The 27,091-nt window shown below is 47.2% G+C and overlaps 1 protein-coding gene across 1 annotated transcript; it reads right to left on the bottom strand.

Annotated features, from left to right (window-relative positions):
* Positions 1-10,443: 10,443 nt before the first annotated feature.
* Positions 10,444-25,786, bottom strand: LOC149328678 (uncharacterized). The gene is made up of 3 exons (XM_089559064.1): positions 25,606-25,786; positions 16,063-16,265; positions 10,444-10,821 (listed from the first exon to the last, which is right to left on the bottom strand). The coding sequence occupies exons 1-3, from the start codon at positions 25,784-25,786 to the stop codon at positions 10,444-10,446; spliced, it is 762 nt and encodes a 253-aa protein (XP_089415190.1).
* Between the last annotated feature and the right edge of the window lie 1,305 nt (positions 25,787-27,091).

Here is a 27,091-nt window from a genome sequence, read left to right as displayed (position 1 = left end):
ATGTACAGTGACAACCAACACAATAAATAAAAGGGGTCATCGTCGTCGAAGTGGCTGAGGTTTCAGGCACGACCGTACGGCGTATTCCAGGCGGCGTCAACGTCCGGGCTAGTCTGTGATGCGGTGCTGGCTCAGGAGGTTCGCAGGGAACGAGTACGCTGACTGGTACCAGGCTCACCGTGCCGTCGGGTCGCCTATCGAGGCGCACGAGCGTGCTGGTACCGGGAACACCAGAGCTCGGGGGCTGCCCAAGAAGTACGGGCGGACTTCCACACATCCCACGGGGGAGACCCGCGCTACGCACAGCGTACGCGTCCGAAGACGTATGGCGCCACGTGTTGGGAGAGCTCCCCGCTCGCTTCGGCAGCTGCGTCGGCACTGGTCGTGGGGAAGGGGAGGCGCCTAACAATAATACGCGTCCGCTGTCCACGGCGTCGGTTCCCTGGCCGCCAAAGATTCTCTCTTTCTAAACACAGACTTGTTGCCCCTCTATGCAAGCCCCAGACACAGAAGCGTTGACTGTCTGGGACTGAGGGGGTGTTCACTCTGTCTCCATGCTCGCTCGTTTGCTCGACGCGAATGTGAAATTCGGGGCAGTTGATGACGCCATCCGCTCGCAAGCCGGGGACAATAGGGGAGCGTGGCGGACGAGGCTACCAACCGGCAAAGGGAACAGGTGTCACGTGTTGCGCGGAACCCACTCGCGCGAGAGTATGGTGCGCAAGAGCGAGCGTGGAAAACGGCCTTGAAATCGGTGCTTGTCATCAAAAGCTACAAAAGCAGTTTTGATGTCAGCGGCACCTAGCGCCCACTTTTCGAAGCGTAGAAAAGAAAACTCTCTAAGCGGTTTGCAGATGTCGCTCCAACCGCGCAGCTCTCTTGTAGCAATGTATGAAGTTGGCATTATAGAGCACTGCACGGGCCTCAATCTGAGGCCCGAGCCCGGCCCGGGCCCGAGACATGAAGCCCGAGCCCGGCCCTGGCCCGCGGCTTCAAGCCCGGGCCCGGCCCGGGCCCGCTAAATTATTGATCTAGCGAGCCCGGCCCGGCCCGTGAATCCCGGAATGAGGCCCAGCCCGGGCCCGGCACGGCCCGTTTCACAGTAACGCTTGAGGTATACTGCTCACTTTGAGCAAGTAGACTGCTACTACACCGATAAGGAACTGGCAGACAAAGGTTCTGAAACCGCAGTTTGGCTTCCAGAAAGTTGGCTCTTTTTAACCCAGAATGAAGTGATTAAGAGTAGTGCTCGCCAGGCCCGTTTTTTGGAGAAAGATCTTGTGTAGATGGGCAAAGATAAACTCGGAAGTTCCGAGAGCTAAATAAAAAGGGCTGCATACACGTCTACCAGTCTACTTTGCGTTCCCCCATGATTTTAATCAGTTATATTCTGCCGCCCGCGAAGTATAAATATTAAAGCTGTCTAACAAGCAGTACGATGACATTTTTTTTAGTGAACACGATCTCACAGGTTGAGCTCTAGCCGAACTGGTCGCCTTTTAGAAGAAACGAGCAGCTAAAAGGCTTGAGTATTGCGTCCAAAATTAATATGTTCTTGCCAAATGCATTTCTAATAGTGCATAGGTACGTTTTGGGATTACGAACGATCAATGGCCAATTAAGGCCGGCTGAATTTTACTCTTTCTGCACCGCGGCATGGAAATAAGGAAATAAATAAGTCAATGAATAAAGCTTTGTTTTTTTCTCGGCGCGTACTATAACCCATAACTCATCCGCGCCGCTGCTTCAATGCCGTAGTTCTGTACTTCACTCTGCAATAGTGAATGAAAAGTCAGACACAAGCCGTTTCTGTACAGACCCAAGCCCGGCTCGGGCCCGCAGCTTTAAGCCCGAGCCCGGCCCGGGCCCGCCACTTCAGGCCCGGGCCCGGCCCAGGCCCGGCCCAGGCCCGGCAAAACAAATCATGTCCCGGCCCGACCCGGCCCGCGGGCCGGGCCGGGCCCGGGCTTTCGGGCTGGCCCGAGCCCGTGCAGTGCACTAGTTGGCAATACTACGCGTCAAGTTGTGTCTAACGGCAAGATACATAAATGCTGTGGTCAATTCCCAAATGTTTCCAGTTAAACCAGCTGTAGTATGCAGTATTTTACACCAGGGAACAGACAAAGGATACACCGCACATAAGGGGCGAATCGGGAAGATCGTTTAATGCGTGGAGCAGCTTTGCCCGCCTTGCACTTCTGTAGTGAAGATTCAAACAAACGAAACTATCATATTCTTAGCGGTAAGAAACAGACACAACACCAAGAGACACACACACAGGACACCCGCTGGACTTCAACTATCTTTACTTTGTGTCTGTTTCTTACCGCTAAGAATATGATTCCTTCACGCCGTTACCAACTAGCCCAACTTAATGTTTTAAACGAAACTAAACTCATTTAAATGTTTGATGCCCGGTAGAGGCAGGAGAGCTTGTTCCGCATTTCAAAACTGTTTATCACCAGTTAAAAATCTAGCTTTTGCATCGTTCTATTTTATTCTAACTTCAGTATTGACTTTGTAAATTTTTCTCGATGAAATTTAATGGCACAATAACTGCTTTGGCCAGAGAGCGCCGTCGCACCACGTGGTTTTGGTATTAACTATGTGGAGCTAAGGATTCATTTTCCAAGTATTCTGTCCCAAGTTAGTAGAGTGCCAGGCCTGGGGAAAGCTTGTGCCCATTATTGGTAAGCTGTGCCGCCTGGAAGCACTGGTGTTTGAGCAGCGTATGATACTCAATTACACCGCGGTTCGAACTCAGCATCTCTCACATTTTGATGCGAATGCTAAACGCCCTAGACCACCACTGCGGCTGTATTTTTTCCGATAAGTTACTCCTCCCACCTGCTCCGAATTCGCTCTGCAGTGTGCATTTGGTCTGCAGATGGGCCTAGGAGAGGAAGCCATTTTGGGATCTATTTCAGCTCGGTTCATATCTGGATAAATTTGGAGCAGATTTAACCTTTAATATGTACAGTCTTCGCCAAAAGTAACCGAGCAACAGGTTATTGCTTCTCAGACGCATAACGGTGCATTTACAGCAGCCCTAAAGACCGAACGGTTCCATAATGTAAGGACAAGGTCTCACCTTTCTTTACACAGAATTACTGCTTAAGGGCTGCCATGAGCGCTTCGCTACGCGGCTAAGAAACAAACCACCTGTGCCGGGTTACTTTTGGCAAAGACTGCACGTATCATTCAGAGACACCTTTCATTCACGTTCAGTTTACTCAATACATTCGTGTCCGGTGGTGTATCAATGTAATGGACCAGGACAGCAGCTTGGGCATGTTGGTTATTCATTCTTGATGGAACAGCGCAAAACATCGGGACAAGAGACAAGCGCTGACTTACAACTGGTTTTTATTTCGAAGAAACATTGCTTCTTATACCTTCTTCACCCTCTCAAAAAGCACATGCGTCGCAACCATATCGTTCAAGCGTCCACAAAAAAGCATAAGACAAATAATCACAGATATTTATAATCACATTTTTAACATGTCAAATTCTTTCTTAGTCAAAGCTACAGACGGCGTGCTGACACAATCGTCGCGCAGACTCGCTATCAAAGCTGCCTCGATTATTTCCCGGACTAACTGGTCTTTGTGATTAGCCAAAGCTTTGCATTTTTGGAAAACCGGTGCACAACTAGTTGAAGGGCAATCTCTGCAATGGATTCCCAGGTTCCTGCAAGCTTGCTCGAAATTATTTTTGTGTTCTAGCAGCCTTTCATTCATGCACCTGCCAGTCTGCCCAATGTACTGTTTACCGCAAGTCACTGGCAACGAATAAACAAGGCCTTCGGTGCACTCCACAAAGGGGGTTCGATGCTTTATCGTGCATCCCTGCTTCTTTTTGGTCGGATCGGAGTTGACTCGTCTGCACAGTCTGCACAGATCTCCACCTAATAAACTCAAAAGTCTGTGCAGACGAGTCAACTCCGATCCGACCAAAAAGAAGCAGGGATGCACGATAAAGCATCGAACCCCCTTTGTGGAGTGCACCGAAGGCCTTGTTTATTCGTTGCCAGTGACTTGCGGTAAACAGTACATTGGGCAGACTGGCAGGTGCATGAATGAAAGGCTGCTAGAACACAAAAATAATTTCGAGCAAGCTTGCAGGAACCTGGGAATCCATTGCAGAGATTGCCCTTCAACTAGTTGTGCACCGGTTTTCCAAAAATGCAAAGTTTTGGCTAATCACAAAGACCAGTTAGTCCGGGGAATAATCGAGGCAGCTTTGATAGCGAGTCTGCGCGACGATTGTGTCAGCACGCCGTCTGTAGCTTTGACTAAGAAAGAATTTGACATGTTAAAAATGTGATTATAAATATCTGTGATTATTTGTCTTATGCTTTTTTGTGGACGCTTGAACGATATGGTTGCGACGCATGTGCTTTTTGAGAGGGTGAAGAAGGTATAAGAAGCAATGTTTCTTCGAAATAAAAACCAGTTGTAAGTCAGCGCTTGTCTCTTGTCCCGATGTTTTGCGCTGTTCCATCAAGAATGTAATGGGGTTTTTGTTTTATACTGTGTAGTAACAATGCACTACGGCTCGTTATATTGCGTACCGAACTTGTACATTCATGGAATTCATATCCCTTTCGACACTTTAGGCTTGCCTATTGGCCTTACTTATTCAAAGCTAAATTTTGCCCGAACACATTATATGAGTTACGGCACAGTAAGGTAATCGGTGGTTTCACTTTTCAAATCTGAGATGTGCCCCCTTTTTAAAGGATTATGATTTCGTTAGTTAGGCTTTTATGTGTTATTCTGCAGGGTATCAAGATTTCTGCTAGCAATTCATTCTCAACAGACAAGCAGAACTGAAATTACTTGGTCCTCACGCATTAGTTTGCACATCAGCGTCAATAGTAAGGCTTTTGCTAACTTTTGAAATATTAACTCTTGCCGCATCACACATTGTAGAGCCTCCATGACTTCATCTATGAAAAGTTAAATGAGCAGAGACACGGAGTAGTGACAGCGTATTATCTTTGTAATGATGCATGATGCGTTAGCACACACTGATTACCATGTGGCATTCAGCGTAGAACAGTAAATAATTTGTAATTGAGCTCCTCTCACAATAAGCTGATCGGTCTGTAATTCTTCAAGTCCTTGACGTATCCTTTCTTATGAATTAAGAAAATGTTAGTGTTTTTCGAAGCTCTAGGTACGCTCGAGATCACAATGCATTGTGTATACAGGGTGGCTAGTTTTTCGAGCATAATCTCGCTCGCTGAGTCGTGAGGCTGATGAACATTAACCCCTGTGAATCCAGGCGTACTGTTCCTTTAATTTATTTCAGTTCTTAAGCCATGTTTGTACTTAATTTCTGCGAGAATATTAGCTTTACAGAATATCGTAAGGCCTGTGGCCCAAATGTGGTGCTCAGTTCGAGTGGTGCCGAACCACAGGCGCGATACAAGCATTACAGCATGACGACACTTAAATACTTCGTACTACCTCATTTTTGCTTCGGCGGGACCGCATTTGTCATCGCGAAGACTGCGCCTCGCGCAGCTAGCAGAGCGTCTGCTCTGGCGGCGCCCCGACTTTCCACGGTTCGCCGCTGCGGCGCTGGCGTCACGTTTCCAAACTTGAGCTTGAGTTCCCTATACAATACGCCCTCAGTCCAGTAAAGAAGCATACTTCTCTCAATATGGGAGTGGCTGGCCACCTCTTCCTCGTGGTGATGGCTATACAATACCCCCTCAGTCGGATAACAAAGGAAGTTGGACTCAGTATGAGAGTGGTTGGCCTCCTCCGGCTCATGCGCTCGATATGAGCCGCATCAATTTGCACACTGGGCGTGAGCGGTATCATGTGGTCGCCGCTCCGCGAATAGTGTTACGGGCAGCGCAGGGAAAACAGTGGCGCAACTCTAGCATATATGGGAACACTACCGAGATGAAGGGTTCAGCGCGGCGACGCGGTCGATTCGTATGATAGTGTTTATAATGATCATAAGCGGATTGAATATTGGGGACACTACAGGGCTCAGGCAGGTTCAGCTAATTCTGCCTTGATGTCGTATCTCGGAGGAAATGGCTAACTCGTATCACAGCCCTCTCCCATCTACTCTGTTGCGCCAAAACCACGATTCTTTGTGTTGTGCTGCCAGAGCGAAACGTGGCAGAGTATGCTCTGAAGGAAGGTAGAAAACGGGGTCATTGGCTTCGAGCTCGGCGTATACCTTATACGCACTGTAAGCGTCAATGAGCACCTTCCGATATCCTAAAAAGCTGGACTCTGCAAGTACCGCCGAATCAAACCACGGTTTAACACTTGCTAGACATCTGTGTTTGCTCTCCTACGCATCTCTGGATTTTTTCCTTGCCGCCTTTAATTAGAGCCGCCTTCTATGATTCACACTTCGTTCCTGTTTATTTCGCAACCTGCTCCATTTTACAGATTAAAAAAGCGCTTCCACAACACATCGGCGCCGTTTCAAGTATTATGGTACGTCTCGTAGTTCAAGAAGTTTTTGTACAGTTTACACGTATTTATACACGTATCGAACGTGAACCTGACACTAATCATGCTTAGTCTAACTGCAACCCACTCTCTTTCCTGAACGAAAGATGCGGGTTCGATCCCGGCCGCGGCGGCTGAATTTCGATGAAGGCGAAATCCTAGAGGCCCGTGCACAGTGCGATGTCAGTGCACGTTAAAGAACCCGGGGTGATCGAAATTTCCGGAGCCCTTCCGGCGTCCCTCTTAGCGTGAGTCGATTTGGGACGTTCAACCCCATAAGCCAAACCGAACAAAGCCAAATCCTCTTTCCTGAGAATGTAAAAAAAATTATTTATTTGATGTAAATTTTCCGATGTCTACCAGGGTTTTCTTACGCAAGCTGGTTGCTGTCATATCGGGTGAGCGCTATAATAACATGAACCCAGCGAACGGTAACGACGCGGGCTAAGTTCTGTGTGTTTTGCGCCTGCTTCCCGGCCGAAACCATCGTAGTGGCCTGTGCCCAGTGTTACACGTGTGATTTGTTGTGTGGTTGTACCAGCTGTGACCGCCTCTGTCCCGTATCAATATCGCCAAAGATCAGGTGCTTCTTTTTGCATGGGTCTCGAAGTCGAAGGGATTAACTCGTTGGCTAATACAAGGGACGGCAAATCATCGATTAGCACTCCCGCATCCTTTTCCTTCTTTCAGGGCGACACGGCTGCACCAGCAATGGTTACGGGCACAGACGGCCTAACCTACCTGCTTGGCTTGGCTTCGTACGGATACTCGTGCGGGAGCAGCGACGTGCCCAGCGTGTTTGTCCGTATCGAAGCCTTCGTGCCGTGGCTGTTCCACAAGCTCAACAGGTTCGCCGAGTACACAGTTATTCCCACGCCTTGAGTAGAAAGATTAAAGATCAACGTCCCAGTTCTTGTTCTTCATGTTTGTGTCAGTGATGTGTGTGTGAGAGAGAGAGAACTTTATTTCCACGCAAGTTCAAGCGTAGAGGATGTCTTCGGCCAGAGTCACTAAAGCCAACTGGTCCGTCAACTGGCCCGAGGCTAGGCAAGCCCGCCTCGTTGGGGGAGAAGGGTGTGGAAAATGAGGCGCCTGAATGGCAATGGGAAAGCACAAAAGGCAATGTTAAATATTAGCATAGTCTAGGACAATTCGGGAAAGTGTGGGAGCGTCGGATAGTGTAGAGATAAGAACAGGCAGGAGTAAGGAGCGTATTTAGGCGTATGCGTCGAAGAGGGCGTAGTCGCGGGACATGGTTAAAGGTGTGAAGCAAGCCAATTTTTGTGGCATGCTGGTTGTTCGAAATCTAGACCGGCCAGTAAATAGGCTATAATTTGATTTCCGGTTTCATATAGTTACAATTTCGGTTTCATATAGTTACAATTTCGGTTTCAGGTGGCGAACAGTCGTTTACACTTCACAAAAATCTATGAGATACGTCAGTGAGCGACACGCAAATAGTACTATCATTGTGTTATCGTCTTACTTAGACCCGCTTTTGTGTTAGTCTACACCAGAAGTCGAAACGGCATGCCGTGAAGACACAGCTTTTACATTTCGTTTTTTGTTTTATTTTTTTTTATTTAAAATGCAGCTCAAAGGCTCCAGGTATGGGGTATTACATGAGGGGTAAAGTTTTTACATGAATAAAACAAAAAAAGAAGAGATACATCACTTCCCTTAGCGAAAAAGTGGATGTCCCAAAAGTGCATTCCAAACATATTGTATAAATTGCATATTTATTTCGCGTTTCTTTTTGTTCCTATAGGCTTAAACTCCGATACGAATGCTTTCTAGGTATACTAGGAATAATATTTTGAACGTTCTTAAAAATATGCGAATAGTACAATATTCGCGCTTAGCATATCTATAATGCATTAAAGATATACTAAAAATATTCATTAAATACATTAGAGTACATTAGAAATACACTATAAATATACATTTAATACATTAAAAAATATTCACTTGGGCTTAGAAAGGTCAAGTGGACGGCTTCACAGAATTCTTCAACTGCAGAGCAAACTGTACACGCGTAATCATCATTAATCAAGAGGTGTATGAGGTGTGCACAGCAAACGCTACCTACAAAACAAATCATAACGAAAGTGACGCAGCACACAAGAATTGCTTTGCAAGAGCCTTACTTGGCTTGCCCTACATATACCCACCGAGAGCGACAGCCTATCTTGCCCGGTGAGGCGTTTTTTTGCGCAAAGACTGTGGCCGAACAAATTATCGCAGAAGTGCCATATTGGTTGCGTTGGAATCCGGGGGAAATATGGAACCGAATTGCTAGTTGAAACTTGCTTTAGGCATAGGTCAGGAGTCGAACTGTCAACCAACAGATACACGGGCGTCTAAGGGAGCCGGTCGGCCTTGCCAGTCGGGGTCCTTTTTGCTGGCATATTCGTGCCCGTAACTACCCAAGGCGGCATTGTCGGTATAATGCTATCACGTTCTCCGCACTTATAGTGTAAATAAGTGGTGATTACCTTCCTGCTAGAAGTTACCATAAAGGAAAGGACGACAGGAAAGGGAGAGTTTTCACTGTTCCCTGAAATGTCATTTCGAGGCCTAGATTGTTCCACGGTAGCTTGAAGTGTAATGCAGATATGTTTACGCGGTTGCCCATTTGTTAGGATTTAAGTATACTTTAGACAGATTGATAGCGTATTTACGAAAGTACAATTTACATACATTGTCAACACCAAAATGCGATTTATTTCGAGCATTAGATGGTTCAACGGTAGCTTGAAGTTTGTTGCAAATATGCTAATGCGGACAGTCAATTTGCTAGAATTTAAGCAACCTTTGCACGGATTAATTGCAAAACAGTTAAACGGGCGAGCTGGTGGCACATACCGAAAGGTAAACAGACAGCGCAAAGACGAACACCGCAGTAGAAGAAGCACAGGACGAGCGCCGTAAATACGCATTAATTGCGTATTTACGGATGTACATCTCAAATCCATTGACAACATGCAAATGCCATTTCCCGAAACGCGATTTCGAGCTATAGACTGTTCAACGACAGCTAGAAGTGTGCTGTAAATGCGTTCAAAGGACTGCCCGTTTGTAAGAATTGAAGTATACTTCGGATGTATTAATTAAATATTTACGAAAGTGCACTTTTAATGCACTGACAAGGTAGTAAAACTGGATACATATTTTTTCACGTATTTGAAAAGTGCTCGAAGTATGCTTTATGTGAGGTATTTTTGGAATATTTTAAGAATATATTTCGAATACCTAGAATGAAATTTCAGGAACGTATTTACTACATATTTTTAGTGAATTCATGAATATAAAATATGTTTAAAATATAACTTAGATAGCCCACCGTATATTCTAAACGTATTAGTTTCCGTTAAGGGTTATTACATGAACAAAATAATTTTTCAATAGATGGCTTGCAATATTGTGGCTTGGAATGGTGCATGGCGTCAACGGGAAGATCATTCCAGTCTTTTGCAGTCTGGACGAAGAATGAAAAAAAATGCGCAGAAGTATGGGCAGATGGCGGGTAAACTCAAAAGATCCCGTACCTAGTTATGACATCACTGTTCTATTTGACTGCTGAGCCGAGACCAAAACAACAAGGGCAAGGAAACCAAATTAATGAACAAATCACCAACAGAAGACGAGTTTCATTTGGTCATTCATATTTAGTAAAGTCTTATGAGTCATTTCAAATAAAAAAAAAACACGCTAAGAAAAATTAGCCGCCTCTTCCTGTCATCAAGACCGTACCTTCACACGCGTTATGCACTGCGCACGTTTTAGTGTAGCGTAGACGGTCCGATGACGTAAATAATGACTTACGCCAAAATTATCATTGATTCGCTGCAGTAGTTTCTGCAGAAAATGTTACGTACGCAAGCAAGTAGAAGAAAAGTGTTTTATGCACTCCGGTTTCGGTGCCACAAAATGAAGCGAGTTACAGAACTGTATTCGTTCACTCCTCAAGGTGTCTCTCAATCACACCAAGTATCTCGGCCTGGCACCTGACTAGTTTTCTGGGGCTGAGGGACTGAAGCAACGCCGCGACAGACTTCCCGAAGTACATCGCAGCATCGTTGTAGTCGGCAGTTTCCACGTCAGTTCGCACTGCTTTAGGGGCAGGTTCGCTTCCCGTGTCCAACTCGAACTGTTCCGTCGAGGGGGCATCGGGCTCTCTCGGACGTTTCAAGCTGAAGTCAAGCGGGGTCTGGCACACATCAGGAGAAGACCAAGTTTCGCCTGCCATTGAGCTGGTGCTGACTATGCGTGGCTGTACCTTCTCCTTGCGCAGATCTTTAGGCAGCGGGACCTCATCGATGGATTCCGGAGGTGGCTACAGAATAGAGATAACAAGAACGCATAATTTCCTGTAAACGAAACGCAGAAAAAAAGGATGTGCAATAGGGGACATTCAAAATTCCGCAAGTGCGCTTTCCCACATAACTATGTTGCCAAAAACAAGATCGCCGACTTCGCTATAAAGAAACTACGTGGGCTACAGGACAGGCGATAAAAGTGTGGATAGAACGTAAGAAACGTATTTTGGAAGAATAAAAAAAAAAACTAGTCTTTCTTGCTTTGTTTCAGCTGGAAACGCATGGTCAGCCATCTTGTTTTGGGCAGCATTGTTATGCAGGAAAGCGCACTTGCGGAATTTTGAATATCCCCTATTGTGAAAGCACTGAACGCCAGCGACAGACGTGCCGGTATCGTCGATATGATCAAAATGGCCCTCAACTAACTGGGTGCACTATGTATGGAGCTGAAAGTGAAAGTTAGGCAGAGTTGATCATCACCTTCAGCGGGGTACGTCTCCTAAAAAACAAAAATGCCGGATGATTTAGCGTGGTTAGGCCTAATGAGAATTAGGGGCGCTAGCAGTTCAGTTTCAGTTCCAGGCCCGGTTTTCAGGGTCAGGCAGGCTCAAGACAACGATCGCCGAATTCGGAGATAGGCATGTCCTTAAAGGGACACTGAGGAGAAATTGAAGTTGGCTTGTATCGACAGAATACCAGCTCCTGATTACAAAAACGCCACTCATACTGACAACAAAGCTCTTGTAACGTAGAAAAGAGCAAGAACCAAAATACAGCTATCGCCGCCACAGGCCAAACTCGCAAGTACAAGCGTGATAAGATCATAGAACAAAACAGTGTTGCTAGAACCATTCGTTCTAGCAACACCAGGAACCGAGAAGTCATGCATCACTGAGGCGCAGCCAATGCATGCGCAAATCTCCTTGACGTCGCCAGATGGCGCCACGTGCCCGGCTGCTACGCGCGCTCCTGAAGCATCGGGACAAATCAGCGCCTGTTTTCCGGCGGTAGGCGGGCTCCCGGTATTCCGCTAGCGGTAACAAGGTACACGGTATGCTAAAGGTGTCGATTTGCGAGAACTTCGTTGACGACTTCGAGAACGAGATCCATCGTAACGCTGGCAAAACGCCAGTGCAAACGTAATCGAAGCGACTGTAGCGACGGCCGCAATAGCCGATAGATGTCTTCAACGTGCGGCCGGCGGTAGCTTTCTTTTCGGCTGCTGCCAGGCCGCACTGCTGGCCGTCAGAAATCACGGAGTCTGCGTTACGTCATGTGCACGTCATGTTTCACGTCTCTTAGTCCTCTGTCGTCATAGACGAATCCCAAGTTTGAATCAGAGCGGCGGGAAAAACTTTTTCAACTTCGATTCCAAATTTCTTAGAAATAAATGCATCTTTCGCTGCCGGCCAAGTGGCAACAAAGCCATGACATGCCGAACTATCGGATTTTACTATAAAAAAATATTAATAGTGCTCTCCTCAGTGTCCCTTTAACGGTGTGATGCGAAATAGTAAATGGTTAATGCCCATGTATGCCGAATTACTTGTTCTCCACTTTGCATTCACAGATTGCTGGAAGTCCTCATACCACTCGTGGCTAAGCGGTGCGGCGATTAAGCGACGCGCCACTGCCCTGCAATGGCAGGTGCTGCCACTAATGAGCCTCTTGAGACCGAGATTGCACTTCCCGAGCAGCGTCAAGGTCACGGGAAGAGTCTTGGGATAGACAAACATCGGCGAAATGTCGGATTGGGGGTTTCAGAGCTACCGCACTAAAATATGAGGTGTGTCCAACGTATCAGTAGCCCTGTCCTGGGCCCGCTGTTCCCCGCTGTCCTCGCCAGTTACTCATTCTAATCTCCTTGCTAGGTACTCTCCGGCGCCGCGATGCATCGGCCTTCTCTTATGATATAGTCAGCTACCTGAGCGACAGCCATGCTGCGGCGAGCACATGCTCACTTCCGTGCTGGCCCGTTCGGATCGAGGAAGTGGGACGACATGGGCTGTCGCGACAGATACCGCTTCAGCATCCCCACAGACGCATTGATGGGGAACAGCCAAGAAAGTACTGATGGCATAGGCTGAGGATCGTCGACGAGAACTTGTCCGCGCTGCCTGGCCTGCGTCAAAACAACTGGGTCCATTTAGTTTATATATCCAGTCGCTTTGCGTGCCTTCAACACTTGTCGACCTCACGTCTGCAGTTATGCCACCAGCATAACTGCATGCAGGCTGATACGATAAGCAGCCCATGGGCTTAATTAGAAAAATAAACACCCAAAATTGGGTATAAATTAGTTCTGCGCTGGTAATTTGCAGCTCAACGCTATAAATTGAATTATAAACTATTTCACCATTTATGAGGGAAAGACCACGAAAAAAAACTCGCCTCACAGGTGCCTAAAATGCGTTTAGGCTCCTAAGCATCACATTGTTTGACCTAAACATTTAAAACAGAGGTGTGGGGTAGATTCTAAATAAAGAAAAAAGGTCGTAAAAATTTAACGGAAACAATGGGACTCGGACTAGCATATTCACAGTCGTAAACGAGGAATAAATAGCCTACTCCATAGAATTTTTTTCTATTCCTGCTTGGGCATCAAGCACAGCGACACTGAAAGCATGTCAGGCAGGCTTCAGCTGACGCAGATATGTTAAAATTATTTCCTTACACAAAGTCACCGAGAATGGTGATCCTCTGAAACTTTGTGCCCGACACATTTTGCAGGAGAAACTGCATACCTACTTCCGATCAAATTTTGTCTGGCAAGTCGTACATTCACATTCCATGACGCGAGAGCTAACGACTGTTCTGATAGCGTGAATACTCACCGTCTTGAAGTGGCTACAATTCGCCGCTAAATGGCTGTGCCTCCACGGACTGTGTCGGGGGGCAAATCAGCAATTATCGGTTAAGAAAAAGGTTAAATGCGAGGTCTGTTAGAAAAGTATCCGACCTTTGGCTGAAGAAAAAAAAATGCCATAACTGGAGCGTTGGAAATCTAATTACCTTCAAAGTGGTCTCCTTGGGACTCAACACACTTCTCCCAGATGTGTTGCCACTGTTGGAAGCATTCCGAAAAGGCCTTTTTCGAAATGGAGTTTAGCTCAGCTGTCGTTGCAGCCATAGTGTCCTCTCTTGTCTGAAATCGAGCTCCTTTCAATGACCTCTTGATTTTGGGAAACAACCAGAAGTCGCAGGGGGCCATATCCAGAGAGTAAGAAGCCTTTTGAACTACAGGGTAAAAAGTCTTAATCAAGTGCGAAGAATGTTCAGGAGCATTGTCGTGATGGATGCGCCAATTTCCTGTTGACCACAACTCCGGTCTCTTGCGCCGCACAGCATCACGTAGGCGACGGAGGACATTCCTGTTGTACTCTTTCGTCAGTGTTTGATCCTCTGGGGTGCGTACTCGTCGTGTGCCACACAGCGAGAGTCCAAGAAAGCAGTCAGCATCACTTTGACGTTGCTGAGCATTTGGCAGGCCTTCTTCGGTCTTGGGGACGTGGAATGCTTCAACTGTGACGACTGGGATTTGGTTTCCGGGTAGTACCCGTACACCCAAGACTCGTCACCAGTGATTATGGTGTTGATGAAGTCGTGGTCACTGTTTGTGGAATCCAGCGTGTCCTGTGAGACTTCAACACGAAGTTGCTTTTGCTCCACCGTGAGCAGCTTCGACGCGAATTTCGCCGCAACCCTCTTCATGGCCAAATCTTCGGTGATAATGGAATGTGCAGAGAAACTACTGATGTCCACCTCTTCTTCAATTTCTCGGATAGTCACACGACGGTCCCGCATCACCAGAGCGTTCACTTCGGCAGTGACCTGGCCATTTCGGCATGTTGATGGCCGACCGGAGCGTGGCTCGCTCTCCACCAAAGTGCGGCCATCTTTAAACCAGTTGTACTATTGCTTAATTTGTGTGCTGCTCTAAGCATCGTCACCGAAAACCGTCTAAATATTCCGAATGGTTTCCACTTGGCTGTCGCCCCGTTTCTGGCAAAATTTGATGCATTAGCGCTGCTCCTGTCGCACCGCCATTTTGCTTGCACTGAAAAACCGACGAGAGCACTGCGCACTGCCTCACTCAAACGCTGCCTCCCAGCGACTGACGCTATCGGCAGGCGGGAAAAAATTTGTGCATGCGCACGACGGTTCAAGGTCTGCTGGTGCAAGCGCGCTTGTTTCATATTCATCAGGTGTTCGCAAAAAAATAAGGTCACATACTTTTCTAACAGACCTCGTATAGAGAGAGGGCTCTGTTGAAAAAAATAAGGGGTACTGAAGAAATCGGCACTGAGAACATACTGAATGCTTATGCAGGAAATCACCGAAGAAAATATCTACGATAATTGTAGGGGAGGCTCCTTGTCGTTCGATGCCAGGACAGGAGTTCTGCGGACTGAGACATATCGAGTGAAGTACTACGAGATGGGCACGTTGGGAGGTGCGTGTGGAGAGGAAGAGGAAACGGCTGAACACTTGATACATTTCTGTAAAGGGCTGCACTCTACAGCTGAAAGCAGTGGGGCTGATTTATTCAAAGCATTGGGGTTCAAGGACAGTGAAAGAGTAATGAATTTTAAGCGGATAGAAGTAACCAAGCGAAGGTTATCTGATTGATGGCTAAAATCAAGACAAGAGTGAAATTTCACGAGTAATGGCTAGGTGGGTTGAGCCACAGCCCGATTTAAAGCGTTCAGCCCTATCCATCTATCCATCCAATACCATCCATTATTCCAATCCCATCCATTCAATCCCATTCATCCAATCCATCCATCCGATCCAATCCCATCCATCTAATTCCATCCATCTATCCAATACCATCCATCCCTCCATCCAATCCTATCCAATCCCATCCAATCCCATTCATCCCTCCATCCAATCCCATTCATCCCTCCATCCAATCCCATAACGCCATCCATTCCCATCCCTCCACCCAATCCCATTCATCCATCTAATCCCATCCACCCAACCAATCCCATCCATCCATCTAATCCCATCCATCCAAACCATCAATCCAATACCATCCATTCAATCCCATCAATCCATCCAATCCCATCTATCCAATACGATGCATCCCTCCATAGAATCCCATCCATCCCTCCATACAATCCCATCCATCCAATCCCGTCAATCCATCCATCCATCGTTCACGCTGGAGTTCGCAAACTGGCGTAAAAGGAAAAGTGGGTGCGTGACTGCCGTACCCAAGCGTGTGGAACGCTGGATGCGCAGACACAAATGATTACCGTTTTCCTTTGCGGGACCTCCTCGACAGCCGTCCAGCTGGGACCCCGGTTCTTCAGGACCGGCTCCAAAAAGGACATCGACCGGAAGTAGCGCCATTTTCCGGTGTACACGTTGACCGACTTCTCGCCGCTCTTGGGTTGGATTTTCTGTCTCTCTGCCCGGTAACCACGCCGCTTGCTTCTGAACAGTGACCGCAAAGTGGCTGCGGCAGTGATAGACACACGGTGCCATATAACGCTAAATCATGAAAACACAATAAGAAATATATATATATATATATATATATATATACACACACACTCTTAGAAAAAAGGACTAACAGGAGCCAAGAGGTAAGTTTTTTTGGGGACTAACTGACCTGCCTCTGGCATTCCTCCTTTTCGGGACTAAGTGCAAAGGGTGTAACTGTTGGTCCCCTTGGAAAGGGTGCAACAGTTAGTCCCCGGGAGCAGACGTTTAATAAAAAAAAAGAAAACGACCCATGATTTCCAGCGTAATTAAGAGGGGAAGAGTTTCCGACAGAGCTTGACACACATAACTGCGATAAAGGAAACAGAAACAAACATACATACAAACACCAGGACCCGAACCGACAACCTTTGCATTATGAGCCGAGCGCGGCTATGACTAGACCACCACAACAGACTGTCCGTAGCTGAAAATAAAATCCTTATATGTGAAACACACATATTGTCTGTCTTTACCGCTGAAATTGTTATCAAACGTGTTGCTGTTTTGAGCACAGTATGGTGATTTTTTGTCATATGCTTTTGCAACAACCTGCGGTAAGCCTTAATGCGCCCGCACAATGGTCCAAATCACGTTTTGGCCAAAAAAGAGGTGGCGAACTGTTCGTAAATTACGGCCGGTACTTCACAACCACAACAGTTGTTTTCTTTTCGTTTCTTTTTTTGCTTATAAGATGGTCTTATTTCTTGCAATTCGCAGGTTCACATTACAGCCTTTTGAAAACAAATATAGAAGGCGATGGTTCACTTCGTTTTTTGTTACTGGCGGACAGCGGTGACAGCGAATTGACTGCTTGCCACTCTCCGGTTCGCTATGTATCGCCGATACTCGCGCAGCATCACATAAGCTCGTAAACAAACGGCAACGATATGAAACTACGTGTACTTGCTTAACCCTAACCTTTACAACTTACATTCGACACGTATTGAAGCTCATAGTATCTGTTTATGCACTTGCACAGCTGCCAGCCGTTTCGGTTGCATGAAGCCTTTTTCTCGCGCAAAAGGGTATCGGCTTCGCCACAGGCAGCGGCGATGCTCTCACTGGCGTTAGATCACGTCCTGCGCTTCAAAAATCGAGTACTATTGCAGTCGGGGTCTTCTCGCGCGATTTTCGCGTGCTGCTATGCTGTGGTTCGCGCCCGGTTAGTCTCTTTCTCGGTAGTTAGTCCGTTGAGTTTACGCACGGCGCGCATTTGTGGCAAGAAGAGTGGCGTGTACAAATTTAGGGACTAACGAGCCGTTTTGAGGACTAAAGTATTCGTTACTCCCCTCTGGGGCGGCTTTTTTCTTAGAGTGTGTATATGTATGTATATATATATATATATATATATATATATATATATATATATATATATATATATATATATATATATATATATATATACACCACAAAACCTTATCTGATTTTTACTCGTCACCAAATTCAATTATCACCCAAACACACGTCACAGACGGATCCGCAGGAATACCCACATTTTACATTTCACCTCACCGACTATTCCTTTTCAGTGACCGGTCCCATCCCCATTTCCCTGCTCCCTGCACAGGGGATTTTATGATTATCATCAGTAGGCTGACTACGCCCACTGCAAGGCAGAGGCCTGTCCAATATCTCTCCAATTAACCCTGTCCTTAGCCAGCTGCGCCCACCGTATCCCCCCAAACTTCTCAGTCTCATCCGCCCATCTAAATTTCTGCCGCCCTCTGCTACTGTTGCCTTCTCTTGGAATCCACTCCGTTACCCTTAAGCACCAGCGGTTTTCTGCCTTCGCATTATATGCCCTGCCCAAGCCCATTTCTTCCTCTTGATTTCGACTAAGATACCATTAACCCAGGTTTGTTCCCTCACCCACTGTGCCCACCTCCGGTTTCTTAACGTTATACTTATCATTTTTCTTTCCTTAGGACGCTGCCTTGCCCTCAACTTAAGCTGAACCCTTTTCGTTAGCCTCCACGTGTCTGCCCCGTAGGTGAGTACCGGTAAGATATAGCTGTTGTATACTGTTCTCTTGAGGGCGACTGGTTAACTGCCATTCATTATCTGAGAGAACCTGCCATATGCGCTCCTCGCCATTCTTATTCTTTTAGTTATTGGGCACCACCATACTGCGGATTCTACATATTTTATCGTTGCAGTTTTATTGATACCCTTGTTTTTTTCTAGATTGTATATTTATAATATTTACCTGATACACTGCTTCCGATTTGTGCGTCATTGCACCACTTTCTTTGTTCTATCAGGCCCCCGACAGCCTTCTGCTACGGGACATCCTTCTGTATTATTTATGTAGTGAATATAATGTATTTGTATTCAACATTGATGTGGAGATTAATGAATAAATGTTGATGAGTTAATGAATGAGTTGGTATCTAGTTACTGTTCCGGACATGGCCGCCACTTCGGCCTAGCCGGTCGGCCGCAGCTGCGTATAGCAGCACCAGCAGTAATAGTCGCTTGCTGCGCTGTGCAGTTGTGTTTTTTGACTGCGTTTTAATGCGAAAGCATTTCTTGACTCATTAGTGGCCCTCGTCCGACAAGACAGATCCATAGCCAATCCAACACTAGCCACATAAATATCCATAAACAGTTCATAACTATCGAAACAATGGACAATCCTTTTTCGAAAATGCATAATGCAATGTAGTAAATCGAGAAAAGTCCATGATCCAATCATAAGTCTATAACCCAACCGAATCCGGAGGAAGCCATAGCTAGCCACACTTAGGCACCGCTGATCCCAACCCGACTGACTGACAACTGACGAAACTGACTGACAGCTTCCGGTAGGAGTGGTGACGTCACATCTGTCGGCTGTTACCCAGCGGCGACAGCCGCCGTTGCGCCAGTCAATGCTTTCGCACTGACGCATGTACGGTGTCGTGAGTGCCTCGCTAATATTTTTATTCTGAGTAGTGCCTTTTTTTATCATTGCTCTAAGAGGGCTCTTGCAGCTGCGCCTGTGATTAACTGCGCTGTCGCTGTCACCTGCGTGTGCGAACACCAATTCTTGGTCGGACAACCAATAATAAATAAATAACGCCGCTTGAAAGCAGATGTTTGGAGTGTTGAAAGAACAGACATTGTAATGCTGCGCCAACTACATCTAACTTGAAAAGCTTTGAATGCGGGATAAAGTATACAACTCAGCATTAAGAAAAACAAGCTAAGAATGTTGTCTGTATGCTTGAAAGTGTACTTGTGCTTAATGCTTCTCTCCCAGGTTTAATCAGCCCACAACTAGTTCCTAACATAATTCATTTTTTTCCCTTCCTAATGCTGCTTACGCAAATACACATGGGAAAACGAAGGAACTCCTGGTGTCATACACTGCTCAAATTTACAGGATTCAAATCTGCTGATCACTTTCTAGAACTCCCCTGCTGAAGGCATGTACTACAGCTTGTATTCTCTCTGTACAAATGAAGAATCACTTTGTGCTGCGTCGAGAAGGATATGTTCTTTGTAAAAGCGGCATGAAAACAGTATGTAATCCAAAATGCCGTTGCTTGAGACATGTTAACTAGATAGAAAAGTCCATGGACTGTATAGAGGACTTGATACCTGTCTCCTTTACTTGTCTTTTTTTGTGCTGGTTGATATACCTCAAACATCAACTCAATAACTAGCTCATCTCAACACAGCCTTTGGTGTTTTCCTGAGAAAAGTTTTTAATTCAGCTTCTGAAGAAGAAATGCTATAGGACATAAGTGACTAATGCTTGGCAGCAATGGTTAAAGTTTAATGACAAATTTTGATGCTAGCTGGAAGGTCACTGGCTAATGAAGGAGGTGTGGAGAGCTCAGTGTCTGGACCTCATTACATTAACAGCAAAACCTGGTAGAGAAAGTGAGAAGAAAATACGAAAGCATGTGTACTCATTGAGACCCAAACGCGAAGAAGAATCCCCTGGCAACGAAACCGCCAGTAACTGTGAAGAAATAATAGGCAGGAAACTAGATTATTAGAGTCGTTCAATGACAGTATCATATGTACAGGGTGCACAACCACTGGTATATGACAATACTTGTATAAAAGGCCCCCGTCATTAATCAGAAACATCATGCAAATAGTGTACACTGGGATGTAAAACATTGACAGTAATCTGAACAGCACTGGTGTAGCTCATGGTTCGATGTCCAGTCTTCCTCTGGTCGACCCAGAAGCCATGCAAGTATTCTAGCATGACAACATTTCCTTGCAGACACATCTGCGCGGTTTTTGGCTTCACGGTTCTAAAAAATGAAGTTGAAAAGAAGCTCCTTAGGGTTTGAATGGTAGCATAAGTGCAGAACGCCCCACTGCAATGTGGCGCCGCTTCATCTGCGGAGTGACGCGCGAAGCAAATTTCTAGTGCTGCTTTTTCACCTCTCCCATTGTTGCTCTCCCATATGTTCTCCTCAAGGTTGTGGGCAGCCAAAACATCAGAACCATTCGAAAAAATGGCACATGCGCCTTTACATCAAACACTCAGGGAAGACGGCAAAAACCATAGCTGATGCGCTGAACGATGACCGTACCTGAACACGGCGCGAGCAGCTAAAAGCTACTTCGCCATGTATAGCTTTTACTGCAGATGGAAGCGCTATGCAGCGGTTTCATTAACGAAGAAAAATCACAAAACTTCACTGGTACCACTGTTCGTGCAACACGCACCATTCAAACCTTCCGAAAACAAGAAAACCGAGCACAACGTACCACTACCCTGGCAGCAACAGACACCAATTCGTGGTTTTCCTCTTGAGCTTGCTCATTAATATCTTCCGCGTCGTGTGTCGAGATCCGCCTCGGAATTTTTCGTGCTGCGTATGTCACCACAAGCGATTCCTTATAGCTAGAGGTGGTTCCGGCAACTGATGTGCTTTGCCCGTAATACAACCCTTCCTGTGCGCTACATTGCCAAACCTGCTGAATTCCCATAGCAACTTCGCCGGTTAGCTGGTTTTGCGCAGAGGGTCAAGCCAAGCCTTGTTGCTACCTGTCTTTTCTTTTTTTACTATCACGTCAGAGGAAGACACGACGTCAAAGCCTTTGCCGTAAAGTGGGCGAGTGTAATGAATCTCTTCGGCTAACTTAACCGTAATAGCGGTAACCAGACGTGCTATGGAATCCCTCCCCAAGCAAGGGCAATTGAGCGCACATCACGCCCATCAAGCCTTCTAGCGGCGACGTTATCCCAATTTCGCTCCGGCGCACGTCACCGAAGGTGGAGGGATGGTTCCCTCAGTCGGTACGATCTCCGTCTGTCCGCAACTTGAGGTGGCACTTCGCCTTCTTTGGCATGTGTGGGGTGCTGTCCGCTGCCGCCGTTTTGTGCTTGTCTGATGCGAGTGCTATTTTTTTGGCTTCTTTTATCCCTCATCTCCTTTCGGACATCTATTCAGTTCTTCCCTCTTGTCTTTTGTTATTTTTCCCTGCGCTGTCCTCATAGTGGCCCAGCCCAGCTCTTTCAGCCTGGCAGTAGCCCTTCTATCCCCTCTCTCTCTTTGAGACCCTTACCGCTCTGCCTCTGCTGCCCGGTCTTTTTGTAGCGACAGCTACAGTACACCAGCTCTTAGAGCCTGAAGCGTAGCACCTTTGAGGTCCGTGACCTCGAGCCGGTTGGTCACGTGGTGCGGAGCGGCTGCTGCTGCCGGCAGTGCTGCGCGCCGGCGAAACCAAGCTGCAACAGCTGTGCGCACGCGCCGTGTTGAGTGGGGGGTGGGTGGAGTGGAGAGACATGATTTTTGTTTCGATACCTGGGCGCCGCCATGTTTGTTTTACTCGAGCGCCGCCTACCGCCGACGCCATCTTGGACTGATAATTTGCAGCCCGTGGGCTGCGGCAGAAGCAGCGTGCGATCTCTGAAAGTGTCATTCGCCCGTTTTATTCCTGCCAAGCCTAGAAATTTTGGGTGGGCGTTCGCCTCGTTTCCATCCTCGCGTTTTAGCTCCTGCAATAACCAACTGGGAGCAAGCGACCATTCCTCGACGCAGCGAATGATCAGCATCGGTGAGTGCCATGCTCGCAGTTCACGCATGTAGTTTTTGTCACCGGTTGCCTGTAGAGCAAATGCGGCACGGTGTTGCATGTTAGAAAAACGAAAGCAAAATGTGTTGAAACACAAGATTGCGGAGAGCAGTGAATATCTAGTTTTTCGTGGAGCGCAGTTTTTCATGAACGGTTTCGCTGCCTGCTTGGACGTGGCAAGTGTGACAGTTTAGATGCTGATCTTGCAACAGAGTACCCCGTTTACAAACTGAACATTTTGGAAACAGCGAGTACGTGACTGAAACGAATCCACTTCTGATGATTAGAATGTTTTTGCGGAGATACGCGCGATGAAATTGCAATTCGGCCCCTCCTGCCGCTTGCGTAGGGCTGTTCGCACTACGAGCGATAGAAGCCAGTTGACTGATAGCAATTCGCATTCTCGCCTTCTCCGCTCCCGCCAGTACTAACTGGTGCACAAATACCAGAAAATGTGCAATTACACGATCTATTAGGTTGGTACGCTAATGGAACGCTATTACCACTTACTGACAGGCAGAATCGCCGCACCTGTGTTGAGAATTCCAATCTCAATCGGGTCGGGCACTGCACTGCTCAAGTCGCTGCGTTTGTTGTATTTCTGGCACGGTTATGCATAGTGTGGCTTTTTTTTTACAGTGCATTCGATGCGATTTCAGTCGAATAATTTATTCCAATGCATGGCAGCGATTACCGTCCTGTGCATGCCGTGTATTTTTTCATCTTACGTTGCCATGGCTGCATTTTTCCTCACTTTGCAGTTGGGTAAAAGTTCATGTCACCGCTTCTATTCATGCTATGCTGTGCAAATTAAATTAGTATTTTTGCACGAACGATATGTACGAACGATTTTTGCACGAACGATATATTGACGATCATGTGGGGCGGCGAAACGACGTTGTGGCCAAATTTGTGAAGTACTCACATAGTGTACTGCTGAATTAAAAGAGCTCTGCCAAGACCGTCCAAATACTTGATCTCCTAAAATTATGCACAGAGTATAGTTTGGTAACCAACGCTACCCACGCGCTGCGCTTCGTTCCGCGCCCGATATTAGGCACAGGCAGTGGGTTTGTTTGTCTGCATTTCGTTCACAAAGTGCGCTAACGTTTAATCTTTTTGTTGGCGCAAGTATTTTTCGTTCACCAACTACGTCCACTGCCAATGCAACTCGGGACCGGCGAAAAAACGGTGAATGGACACCGCAGACGTGATGAGACCTTCGCATAAAATGATGCGCGTGCATACTGGCGGCGTTTGTTTTTTTCTACTTTCGTCTACTTTTTCCGCAACCGACAATAAAACAGTGATGTCTAGAAGACGTTCGTGTTCCGTACAACATTGCTGCTTTTGTTGTACAGACGCAAACACGCGCTTGACCGGTAGCTAAGCAGCCGCGGACGTTGCTCCGCGCGCCGGATTATCAGCCCAGGGGAGGACGGCAACAGTGGGGTGTCGCGCAGCGCACGTGTTTGAGAGTATTTCTCCCTCTCCTGCTCGCTCCTCGTAAAATGGTGTATAATAGGCGGCTCGGCAGGGCCTCCGGTGCCAAGTTGGAGAGTGAAGGGGAGGACGGGAGATGTAGCTCCCGCATCACTCCAGCTTTAAGCAGAGCTAAACCACAGCCAATTTTTTCTCGTCAGCATCTGCCGCTAAAAAAAAATGTGTGGGGAGACAGCATGGTATACCGGCCAAACAAACGAAGGCTTCTCGTGGTGCGAGATTGCCCCCGCTTGGGGAACGATTCATCCCCCGTTCTAATACCGCTTGGCATAATCGGCACCCTCTGCGGGCAGGAGCGGGGTATCTTTCGCGTTGTGCAGGCGCCCATGGCGGCCTCACCTGTTTTGGACGTCGGTTCGTACGGTAATAGTTGTCCCGCTCGGCTACCGGCTGCCCGAGCGAATCCGGTGCGAGGTGGGCAGTGCGGCCGGCCAGCGGCATTTGTGCGACTTCCTGCACATTCCTCTGCTCGGGAGTCTTCCGTATGAACACCTCTTGAACTTCAAGTAGGGCTCGCAGCGGTTAATAAAGAAATATTTAATAAATCTGCTCACTGATCAACAGCTTAGAACTACTGGAACGAATCGCAGGATATATGGAATTGGCGTTGCGGCGTTAGACTAGACTATCTGCAAGTCGTGCAAAATAAAAAATTAGGAACAAAGTTGGCGATATAAGTTGTTTACATCACCTCTCAAGAAAGGTGACATCTTGGTATCACGAATGCCGAAATCACGAAAATGAAGAACACACGGGCATTCACAGAACATGCAAATAATTTAGAAGAGTGGTCATGTGACGGCCGAACCGTAATGTTCAAAAGGAGAATTGAAGTTAAAGGAACAGAACAAGGCACTCCTGAGAGCCGCAGCGAAGTCAGTAGGGGTAATCAAATAAGCCACACCACGTTCTGGACAAGTACGGATTTATGGGAGCAGAGAATGAGTTTGGGTTGACTGGCGACGTCATACATCCCCCTCTCCCCTTCCTCGAATACTAATGCTGATTTGTTGTAATGGTTAAGTTATACATAGGATATCACATTGTATTCGCCTACAGCCGCTGAATAATTTATAGTCGAATTTCTTTTCTCATCTGTTACAGTTCTGGTTTCAAATGCCGAATTATGACTATGACGTCAAACGTCAGCGGGAACGGAAGGCATGAAAAAAAAGCGATATAATCTTTGCTTCATCGTTTCGCTTCCTACAACGCTAAAGCCAGCCTGTCTGAAGAGCCGGAATCAAAACGAGCGGAGAACGAGGAATTCATTGCACATTTTCATACCTCGCGCGAACTATACTGACCTTTCACGCCTTAGTCATCGCTTGGCTGTCGAAACCGAACCAGGCGAGAGAAGGAATTCGATCAAAAATTTAGTGGTCATAGGCGAACTCCACGTAGTGGTCCACGTATAGTAATGCCTTGCGCATCATTACAATGAAGAAAACCTGAAACCGAAATTTGGATAGTCCTTGAAGGCGGCGCCATCGATGGAGCGTTAAAGCGGGAAAAACGTCGAAGATTAATCGCCAAACATGGCCATTCCTTCCTTTCACGCGAGGACATAGACCAAGCTTATGATCGGCGAATAATAGGCTAATAGCACCGATTCGCACACACGAATGCCATCAATATGCCAAGTAGTGCATGCAAAATGTTTCAGAACGTGTTCGCAAAATCAATACGTCGCCACCCTCCCTTATTCTTTCCATACCAGGCACAAGGCTCCAGAGAGCACATTGATCGATTTAAAAAAAGAAACAGAGGAAGACACCTACCGGCTGAGTAGGGACCATACGCAGGCCATTTCTTTTTCATCTCCTCCACCACGTCCTTCCAGAGGAGCTCCGTGACGACGCGCTTCTTGTAGTCCCGGCTAGCAACATCCCAGATGGCTGTCCGCTCCCTGATAAGGTCGATGAAGTATTCGTTCGCCTCGTAGGGTAAGATTAACGGCATCGCCATCGAAGTAGCTGCTGTTTCAGGCACACCCGTACGTCTTAGTCCTGGCTGCGTCAACGTCCGGGTTAGTCTATGATGCACTACTGGCTTACGAGGATCGCAGGCAACAAGCACGGTGACTGGAATAAGGTTCGCTGTGCCGTCCCGTCTATATCGAAGCGTACGAGCGCGGAAGTGCAGTGAACGCTGATGTTCGAAGGCTGTCCGAGGTGTATCTGTTCCGTGCTCGCTTCGGGAGCTGCGCCAGCACTGGTACTGGGGGCAATGCTTGGCTTGGAGCGGGTAAGGGGAGTGGGGATGGGGATGGGGATGGGGGGGGGGGATTCGCTTGCGACGCGCACACAGTGGACGTGGTCACCAGGTGTCCGGGTATCTTGCCTCAGGCCGCAGCAGTCCTGTCACTGGCTCCATGACAGGTGGGCCGGTCTTGGGTGAACCCTTTGCAGCTGGCACCGGGGGGGGGGGGGGGGGGGGGGGGGGGGGCGGGGGGGAAGCTACAACACTGACAGACTGACGGAAACGACGGCGCCAAACAAGAAGGCTGTTCCCGTCCTCGACGACAATGGTCGCCCGCCCTCCCGGGTTTTTCCCTCTCCCGCCGAGTGGTCCCTCTCAAAATCTCGCCAAGCGTTGGCCAAGCACGCCCAGGTGCGTCGACTGGCTACCGCCACACTTTCTCCCGCGGACCGCGGGGAAGTTCTCCGCGATATCTCGCCAAGCCTGGCCGCGGAGCAGACGCGTCGGCTTGCTACGTAAAAAAACGAGGAGCGTAACCATAACTTAATAACTTCATGAGTTAATTTTGGTGTCTAACTAGTTTTACACATACAGAGGATTCCAAATATCTTTTTCGTTTTATGGTACCTCATTAACTACTCAGTTAAAAGCGATTAAAGAGTCACGTGACTAGTTAGCTATGACGTCACAAAATCAGTGACGTCACCAGTCATCAGTTGGGTTGCTATATCGATTTACTATGATGGCCGCGATCTTCAATTCCTCGGACTTGAAAATTTCACGCCGAAGGGACGTGGTAGCAGACTCGCAAGAAACTGAGAAACGTGATGAATAAAAGATAACGCTCTTAAAAATACGGCTTTTTCGGCATAGTATTACCAGTGTTTGCGGAAAGCGGAAAGCCGATGAATTGCCTCAAGTAGTAAACTGGATTACTAATTATTAATAATTAACTTTTTATCTAATCGAGTTGGGCGTCTGGTTGCAATTAGAGATTTGCAGCCGGTCGTCAGTAATAGCGATGTCAGTTTTTAGAATTTTGGAAACGCTATTTGCCCCGCCGCT

This window comes from Amblyomma mixtum, chromosome 9 (assembly GCF_055824585.1).
Source record: "Amblyomma mixtum isolate Tamu chromosome 9, ASM5582458v1, whole genome shotgun sequence".
NCBI lineage: Eukaryota > Metazoa > Arthropoda > Arachnida > Ixodida > Ixodidae > Amblyomma > Amblyomma mixtum.
The sequence above is the reverse complement of the archived record's forward strand: the minus strand, read 5'-3'. Positions and strand labels throughout refer to the sequence as shown.